Source organism: Micropterus dolomieu, linkage group LG02 (assembly GCF_021292245.1).
Source record: "Micropterus dolomieu isolate WLL.071019.BEF.003 ecotype Adirondacks linkage group LG02, ASM2129224v1, whole genome shotgun sequence".
Lineage (NCBI taxonomy): Eukaryota > Metazoa > Chordata > Actinopteri > Centrarchiformes > Centrarchidae > Micropterus > Micropterus dolomieu.
This window is the reverse complement of record NC_060151.1, coordinates 12,931,374-12,940,944: the sequence shown is the minus strand read 5'-3', so window position 1 is coordinate 12,940,944 and position 9,571 is coordinate 12,931,374. Positions and strand designations below refer to the sequence as shown.

At 41.2% G+C, this 9,571-nt stretch overlaps 2 protein-coding genes across 4 annotated transcripts in view; both read left to right on the top strand.

Moving 5' to 3' along the window:
- The window catches only part of tmem11 (transmembrane protein 11), an 8,466-nt gene extending 5,821 nt beyond the window's left edge, over positions 1 to 2,645 (top strand). For 2 of the 3 annotated variants that reach the window (XM_046075280.1, XM_046075274.1), the window contains exon 2: positions 1,599 to 2,645. In XM_046075280.1, the coding sequence (XP_045931236.1) occupies positions 1,606 to 2,115 (510 nt within the window). In that variant the 5' untranslated portion in view covers positions 1,599 to 1,605 and the 3' untranslated portion in view covers positions 2,116 to 2,645. Of the gene's footprint in view, positions 1 to 6; positions 73 to 1,598 lie in introns of those variants that run through there. The other variant, XM_046075272.1, reaches the window with a different exon arrangement.
- Positions 2,646 to 3,841: 1,196 nt separating this feature from the next.
- On the top strand, positions 3,842 to 8,695 carry dhrs7b (dehydrogenase/reductase (SDR family) member 7B). The gene is made up of 8 exons (XM_046075256.1): positions 3,842 to 4,160; positions 4,250 to 4,475; positions 5,738 to 5,923; positions 6,124 to 6,242; positions 6,435 to 6,645; positions 7,014 to 7,106; positions 7,201 to 7,353; positions 8,110 to 8,695. Exons 3-8 carry the CDS (start codon positions 5,770 to 5,772, stop codon positions 8,313 to 8,315), a joined length of 936 nt encoding a protein of 311 aa, XP_045931212.1. The 5' UTR covers positions 3,842 to 4,160; positions 4,250 to 4,475; positions 5,738 to 5,769; the 3' UTR covers positions 8,316 to 8,695.
- Positions 8,696 to 9,571: the final 876 nt, after the last annotated feature.

Sequence of the window (9,571 nt, the reverse complement as noted above, 5' to 3'; positions counted from 1 at the left end):
CTGCAATCACGGTTGTATCTCCAACATGGCGTCGCTGGGAAGGAGGCGCGGTGTCCCAGTAAGCAGGGAGAGGTCAGTTACTCCACTTCTTGGCCATTAAACGAAAATCTTTTAATATGATGTATTGTTTTGTCGGTGTCACCATTCGCCAGACCCAGAACGTGCATATCGTTTGGGGTGTAAAGTTAAACGCCAACACGACAAATCGGATTTTTATCCCATGGTTAGCTAACGTTAGCGGGCTAACGTGCACTGCTAGCTAACGTTAGCAAGGAAACAAACTAGCAGCTCATGTGATGTTTTGGTTATTTCACAGTTTTTCCCGGTGTGAAAAGTCGCGTTTATAGGTGCGTGAGTGTGAACACTGGTGTGATATGCCACGACTCACATGCTGCACACTCCTGGCTGAGCTGACATTGTTGTCCGCTGTGTTTGTCGACCTGTTTTGAAAGTAATACGGTCCTCAACTTAGCTGGCAAGTGCTCCAACTTTCTACGAGTTAGCCAGTGTTATCGAACCGACGCTAAGGTACATTATGTCCCTTGCACGGTGATCCTAAAATAATTTTCACTAGTATGCGACACGCTTTCATATTAGTTACCCCCTTAGCCAATTGCCCCGCTGTCTTTGAAGCCAGCTGAACTTGGTATCTATCTAGACATTGGGTTGTTTGCCATCTTGCCAACATGAAGCTACTTGAAGGCCTCAGACAGTTGACACTGATCCGAATGTGTGTGTTTGGCATGTTTAAGACCATTTACAAATAAGTTGAATCATTTCAGTTTACAGGTGTGTTGATACCGAAAATATTAGTCGATTAATCAACTAGACGATCAAAAGAAAATAGTAAATTGGTATGATTTTATTTGTCAAGCTAAATTAAATGTTCTTGGTTACCGATTCCCATATAATCAATAGTGTTATTCCTTGTTGAATAATAATTATTCATCCTTTGTACCTTCATTATGAAGGTACAAAGGATTTTGTTGGCAGCAATTCGACAAACTTGTGAGTCATTTTGAAATTTAAGCAATATGGAACAAAAAGTTCTGATTCTTTCTTTGTTAATGGGAATATTGTTTCTTTACTCATCTATGAAACTAAATTGAATATATTTGGGTTGTGCACAAACATTTTTCACTATTTTCTGAAATTTTATAGAACAAACAACTGATCGATTTAATCAAGAAAATTATTGACAGTGAAAATAATCTTTAGTTGCAACCCTCAAAAATGAGTTTTGTCTCGCAGGCCCTAGAGCAAAAGTAGTTTACACACTTATTGAAAAAATAATGTGGAGTTTGTGTCAACAGCATGAATTGAAATGGGCTTCACAATGTTGTAAAAATGTGGTCACACTTACCACATCTAATATTCTGGAGGTAATAAACCTCAACTTTTTTTTTTTTTCTAGAATGCATAATTTTGACTAAATTATATCACGTATTGGTCATGGAAATTTAATGTAATTAAATAGTCTTGTAATCAGTCAGTATGTACCATGGAGTACTGATTGATAACAAATTAACATTGAGTCTTGCACCTCTACACTCTGTCCTCTCTCAATGCTCCTTGCTGGTCTTTCTGTTTCTGCACAGGGGAGTGATGGCTGCGACGGATTGCTACATTGTGCATGAGATCTACAACGGGGAGAATGCGCAGGACCAGTTTGAGTATGAGCTGGAGCAGGCACTGGAGGCCCAGTATAAATACATTGTTATTGAGCCCACACGCATCGGAGATGAGACGGCCCGATGGATTACCGTGGGCAACTGCCTGCACAAGACGGCCGTGTTGTCAGGCGCCGCTTGCCTCCTGACACCACTTTCACTGCCCCCTGAATACTCGCGCTATGTGGCGTTGCCCGCTGGCGCCCTGAGTGTGGCCTGCGCTGCCCTCTATGGGATTTCATGGCAGTTTGATCCCTGCTGCAAGTACCAGGTTGAATATGACAGCCAAAAACTCTCACGGCTGCCCCTGCATACACTCACCTCTTCGACACCCGTGGTATTGGTACGCAGGGATGACATCCACAGAAAGAGACTCCATAATACGATAGCACTGGCTGCCCTGGCGTACTGCGTCAAGAAGATCTACGAACTCTATGCGGTATGAGTGCACTCTGAAGAGGGTTTAAGAACCAACAGAAAAAAGGAAAAAACAAACAAAAAAACAGAACCTATCCACCCCCAGATGTAAGAAAAGTGGAAGCCGCGATCAAGCCCAGCAGTTAGCTCCACACATGTGGTGGGTGCTTCCGTTTTGAACTTTGATCAGAGGAATATAGTTAAAACTAGAAGGAATTGTTTTACCTTTCCTTTAATTCTATGTGACAACAACACCACACTTATCTCCGTAGTACCCTCGCGCCTCCTCCCCTGTGCCCTCCACCTGCATCCTTGACACACAACAGGCCAGTGAACAAGGGTATGGCAGCAGTTCCTCTGGACTGAATTGAAATGCAGTGGAAACGGACAGATATGTTTTGAGTACCAAGTTCTTTCCCTCGTAGTTTTACTGTACCCCATTCTTGCTGATGAGCACATCACTCTTTCATTAAACATTAGGATATTTCAAACTCACTTTTCTGTATTTTATTTTACGTTTTTGTCATTAAATGGATTCTACGTGATGTCCAGAAAAGAGCAAATAGCTGCAACTTATTTGAGATTGTGTCTTGTTCATGTAGATTTTCTTGTTTAAAAGAGTTGGGTGACAATGCCGTGGCTCAATGTCCTCTTTTGAAAAACTTAACATTTCACACATGCTTCTAAAATTGTATTGTATATTACATTAACATCAAGCCAAACTCCCTTAATTAAAATTACACAACACTATTTGACACTACAGTTTATAATAACGCAGCAAATTCTAAATTCATGCTTTATTGTATAAGTTCATCCAATGGTGCTTGTTGCTATGCTGCTTTCTAGATTAGTACTTTTAAAATTTGTGGTTCCAGAAGGAGTTAATACTAATGATGAGATGAACCAAAATAAGTGTGGATGAGTTGTGATATAACAGGACACTTGCAATAATTGAAAAATAAAGTGGAATTCAGATGTGAATTATTTGAATGAGTCACAGTAATCACAGTATGGTCACTGATTAAAAGTAGATCTTATTTAAATGTCCTTTAAATTACTTTCCAAAACACTTTTATTTGTTTGACAGCAGGAAATTAGTTATTTTAAAACATTTTGTGTTAGCAAAGCATTTCCTAAAGATCTTTATTTAATTATTATTATTATTTTAAAATCTCCATTTAACAATGTATCAGAAATAAATTAAATCTGGTAACTTTGAAGTTTGAACATTCTGGCAGTATTTCATTAAGTAATGTGATCACACATTGTGAAACAGACAGTTGTGATTGATAGCAGATCTATGATTATCTATCACAAAAATGTAAATGCCATGCCACTGGCTTCACAATATTTTGTCAATTTCTAAAAAGGAACAAGGAATGTATAACATGTTTTTACGCTGGTTTAAAACGATCACAGTAAGGTTGCAAAGAGTTCATGAAGATATTGATAAATGTCGTCCTATTGTCCTGAAAATTAAGACTAGGTGCTTTTGTTGTTGTTCCTGATGGGTACTTGGGTAAAATCTACACTTTTTAAATTGTGTATGAAAGCAGCACCTCGGATAGCTGAGCCGCAGGCTGTTGGCTGTAACCAGGAGGACATTCAGTTTGCAAACTTTGCCCAGCTCTTTTGTTCACATTGACTTTGCGGTTCCGGTTGGCTGTGTGTTGGACTTGGACCTGGAAAACCTCAGGAAGAGAGTGTTTTGTAGCCCATGCGTTGCCCGTTCAGTCGTTTTGAAATTGCATTTGAAACGCATTTCTGCACGCGGAGTATGCAAAACCTTCCAATGCTGAATTCTCTCTGCAGACATTTAACATTTATGGCATGAGCGGAGACGGCAACACTGAAGCAGACGGACGATTGCTCAGAGGGACGGACTGAGACAACCTCATCAGTTTGCTGATGTGTGGCCAGAGCTGGCTGGCTGTCCGCTGACCCTACTGTTCACACCAGTGCTGATCCCAAGGAGTTGGGCTGATTAATGGGCTGGCTGTTTATCAACTATTTTTGGGCGGCACAGGGATGGGCCAGTCATCATAAAGAAGATATTATTCATTAGGAGGACAGGTCAGTATTTCTCTTCTGACAGCCTGGATAAAAGCTAAATCCTTCTCCTGTTATTACCCAGACTAATTTCTCATTTCGTTTTATTATAGGAGATTTGACGCCCTCTTCGTTGCTGCACACATTAAATTCGCCAACTCTGCCTCTGATTAGCTTAGCCTGACGATGACGTAATTCCCTAGCCGTGATGGTAATCCAATCAGAGACAGAGGAGGGCGGGTCACTCCTTCGCCTTTAGTAGGATTTGCACCACCAGTCAGACGATCCCGGAACTGTACGAGTCACGCTGCTGTTTTGAACAACAAAACAGTAATTTGGGTAAGCTGTAACCACTATAGTACACAAGTGAGTGGTTTATTACAATGTGGAAGCTAGCTTCCGTTAGCATTAGCGTCCCTAGCCATTCACATTTGAGTTCTACACACCTGACGTTACCCTGCATGTGCAGTGCATGCTAACCCTGCGCGTTGTCATATGCAGGTTTGACACATATTTTGCTTTGTGAAATGTAAAAGTAGACATGGTAGGTACCCGTCACTAAATGTGAAACTCAGTTCCGTATAAATGTGTAGATTTATGCAGCATGGTGCTCCAACATGTAGTCAAATCAAATAATCTACTCTGGGGAAAGCTGTAGTGTAAGCATGAAGTTAATGTGATGTTAGATGGTCGAGTCATTCGGCTCGCTTGGATTAGGTACAGCTGCAAGGACAAATACCGCAGGACATTGTAAAGCGCACACAAAGTAGTTCAGAGTATGCGTTCTGTACAATATCCAACCTGTTTAGGGACAAATCAGCATGTATTAAGGCTATGTGGAGTATTATAATTTCTTACTTCTCTTTGTACCTCTAAATATACCTCTGAGGATATGTCGCTACTATTAGTATGGTACAGAGGACTATAACTTGACTGAATGTCAGATTATTTTATTAATTCTACTCTTTAGCCTACTTCATTTTGAGTTTCCATTTTTGAAAGAAGTTTCTCATGTTGCTTTCATCTGAGAGTGTGTGCATGCTCATTATGTGGTAGTACTTGTCACTGTTGCCATGCTGGTTGTTTGAGTTGTGCTTTGGAAACAAGACAGTGGGAGCTTACCTAAATGCACTGAACATTAAAACATTCACAATCCCTTTTGGCATGGGGACTTGAGAGCTTATGGAAGGCATATGTCAAGGTCACACTGTGGATTGTTAAAAGCCCTTTTTGGTGTTTTTATTCATCTTTAATCCAAAAGTGTGTGAACTAAAGGATAATGCTGCAATAAGCCATTGTTTTCATGATCAAATATACTATCTGTCATTATTTGCTTACTTGGCCTGATGTTTAGCTAGTAAAATCCCAAAGTGTCCACTGTGAGGATAATATGAACCTGACAAAACAAAGCAAAACATGACATTAACATGACAGATTTGTCAAATCTGACAGCGATATACTAAGTGAAAATGTTCTGTTATAAAGAGACATTTGTTTGGCAGCTTTTCTGTACAAGAGCAATGGATTTGAGTGTTGTAATATTAACAAATGCAGTTGGGAAAAACTCTTCCTAGCTAAATTCTTTGAGCTTGTGTCTCCAGGTAACGCGTGTGGAGCAAGGAGGGTGAGTGCCATGGAGCGAGTCATGGGGGGAGGAGTGCTTCCGCTGATGTTAGCAAGTGCGGGGATCTTGCTGCTTTATCGGATACTTGTTCGCCTCAGACCAGGAGCTGCTCTGCAGGATGCTGTGGTGGTCATCACAGGGGCCAGCTCTGGACTGGGAAAAGGTCGCCTTCTTGTTCATTTCCTTTTCTATTCAGCTTACATTTAGATGCTTGATATGCAACGTTTCATTTCCATTGTGTAGTGCTAAGACAATGTACAGTAACATGTTTCAGTGTTGTGGTGCAAGTGCTAAAGTGCAGTGTTTTGTACTAGTACGGCATGTTAACACCATGTAAAACAGGTGTGTGTTTTTGTGTTCTAGAGTGTGCACAGGTCTTCCACGCTGCAGGTGCACGACTCGTGCTGTGTGGACGCGATGCAGCCCGCCTGCAGCAGGTGGTCCAGGAGCTTACAGCAAGTTCAACAGGCTCACAGCAGCAGGTGTGTACGAAGCCAATGGTCTGATCTGAGATGTTTTCCATGACAAGAGTACAGTTTATATCTCAACTCCGTGTGTCAGCAATTTCATCTACTTTTAACTTCCTGGAATCGTAGAATTATTCAAAGCAGTTAGGATACAGGTGTAGACAGATGCTTTTAGCTCATGCGTGTGATGTTCTGTTCAAACACCAGACTTACACTCCCAGCACGGTTATCTTTGACCTGGCGAGCACGGACACAGTGGACAGAGCTGCAGAGGAGATCCTGAAATGTTATGGGCGAGTGGATGTCCTCATTAATAATGCTGGAATCAGTTATCGTGGCAGCATACTGGACACCCACCTCTCAGTACAGCGGGATGTTATGGAGACAAATTACTTTGGGCCCATTGCTCTTACTCAAGGTAAGTGAGGAGCGCAGCCTGGACTGTGGAACTTTTAATAGCTTTTGGTTGCCAGATCTGAGCAGGAACTTGTGTTAGAAATTCAGAAACATGTAGGGTGGCAAAACCCTACATGTTTCTGAATTTCTAACACAAGACATTGTTTAAAAGGTCTTATAATAAAAACTCTAATGAATTGGGAGTCAATGTTATGGTGCTGAACATCTCATATGATGTGTGTGTGGCTTTGGTTACACAAGATGGTAAGGAAAGGAAGTGACAGAGGCACAAGAGAGCTAGAATTTTATGGTCATTTTCAGCTTTCCTAGGAGAGAGTGCAATATTTACATCTGTCTCCACACACTTGTTCTTCTTTCCTCCCATCACAGCTCTTTTGCCCTACATGGTTCGCCGGCGCAGTGGCCACATTGTTGTCATTAGCAGCGTCCAGGGCAAGATAGCCATTCCTTACAGATCAGCTTGTAAGTTTTCTTTATTGACTTAATTAAAGCAAAGAAATACCCAAGAGGTTTTTCAGTCTGTGGGGCTGATAGTTTGTACACGCTTGTTTGTCAGATGCAGCCTCTAAGCACGCCACCCAGGCCTACTTTGACTGCTTACGGGCCGAGATCGAGCGCTACGGGATTCCAGTGACCGTGATCAGTCCTGGATACATCCGAACCAACTTGTCGGTCAACGCCGTCACTGGGGACGGCTCCAAGCATGGAGGTGAGACAGTGAAACATGTGTCTGACTATGTTTACACTAACAGTAAGATAATATCAATTGGTGTGACAAATATGCAGATGGTGACACTTTTGCCCTTTTCTGGGTTCCTTTCTCTTCTGCTGTTCTTCTATTGTAGGAAACGGTTAGGAAAATTAACCAAGTACAGAATGCAGGGAACATAAAGATACCTATAAAATAAACAACTATATTTTTATAATCACATCTGGTTAAAATTAAAAAAAGAAACAAAAGGAGAAAAAAAACAAGTCCACATATAAATACTGTATACGTATATACACATGCATGTGCATGTATTTTATATACTGTATTCTTCTAAAAATAAACATTTTTGGTGCTTTATTCATTAGTCTAAATAGCTTTATTAATGTTGCCATGTTCTAAACACATCACTGTACTTACAGTATGGTCAGTTTGTTAAATTAACATTTGATTGAAGACGGGGTGCAAGGCAAGTTTATTTGTATAGCACATTTCAACAACGATGCAGTTTGAAGGGCTTTACATAAGACATGAAAAGACATTAAGACGAAAGATAAAAGAAACACAAGGTGATGTAAACAAGAGACATACGTAGGCTCAAAATATTTGGATTAAATAGATATAAATAAGCTAAAATGGAATAAAACAGTAATAAACAAAATGAAAAATCACAAGACGAGAAGAACACCATCCCAGTATATGAACATATTTCTGTGTTAGTTTCCCAGTATCATTGATGCAACATGTTTCTTCCAGTTTTGGATCAAACCACTGCAATGGGTCGTGACCCCAGGGATGTGGCTCAGGCGGTTCTGAAGGCTGTCCGTCAGAGGAGCAAAGATGTTGTTTTAGCAGGACCCATGCCCAATCTGGCCATCTACCTCCGCACACTGTGGCCGGCGCTCTTCTTCAAACTCATGTCCTCTCGCGCTCGCAAGGAGCAGAAACCTAAAGAGGAGTGACGCAGCAGCAGGTGAGCAGCAAGAGGCTCACATTACAGGCACACAGACCAAAACAAGAAACTGAGTCACATGAAGGCCAAAGGGGACAGGATGTGGACATATGCAGCTCTTTGCCATAATATGTTTGTTTGCACTGTTAACTAATGTAGCATCTAAAACAAACCACAAATCTGTGTAGCAACAGGACTTTATGGTGAGTGGTTTTATTGTATTGACTTAAATCTGCGGTTGACCAGGTTAGTAAGACAGTGTTGTTCAGCTATTGCTGTAATTGACTTTTCATTAGACTAAAGCTGTGCTGTAAAGAGCAGGATATGCTGTTTTTTAAATTGACTTATTGGATTTGGTTTACAAATTAAATGTTCAAACTGTTTTCCTTATGCAGGATCATGAATGTTTAACTTGTAGATGTTAGTACAGCCTAAAAAAAGACAGATCTAATTAGCAAACATTTCACTATACTACAGTCCATCTGATGCTGTAGTAGAAACAAGTATGAGAACATAACCAACATGCAGGATTTGATATCGTATGTGCCGCTTTGGCTACCACAATGGTTGCAGTCAGACTACAACACATACTATGGTTAAAAAAAGCATTTTGTGTCTTGTGTCTTTCTTAAAGAGGTGTTACAGCACCTGACATATTTCTGGGTCATCTGTACCATATTATAATAATAATGCATTACATTTATATAGCGCTCTATCATGGAAACTCAAAGCGCTTCACAGTGAAGTTGGGGGAACTCACCTCAACCACCACCAATGTGTATCACCTACCTGGGTGATACACGGCAGCCATTTAGCGCCAGAACGCTCACCACACATCAGCTTGAGGGAGAGAAACATTGAGCCAATTACCATGGGGGATGGCCAGATGGCGAAAACCAGGTTGGGAATTTTTGCCATGAGGGAACCCCCTACTATTTGCGATAAGTGACATGTAATTACCACAATGAGTCAAGGCCTCGGTTTAACGTGTCATCCGAAGGACGGTAGCTTCTACAGCAGCGTCACTGCACTGGGGCATTTTTATTAGGACAAGTGGGAAGAATACCCCCTACTGGCCCTCCAACACCTCTTCCAGCAGCAACTTTTCCCAGGAGGTCTCCCATCCAAGTACTGGCCAAGCTCCAACCTGCTTAGCTTCAGTCATTCAGCAGTAGCAGGGCTTATGTTGGTATGGCTGTTGGCACTTTCATATGGCACAAACTGGAAATGATTCTCACAACAAAGTGCTTTTAAAAGAGGTGGAGG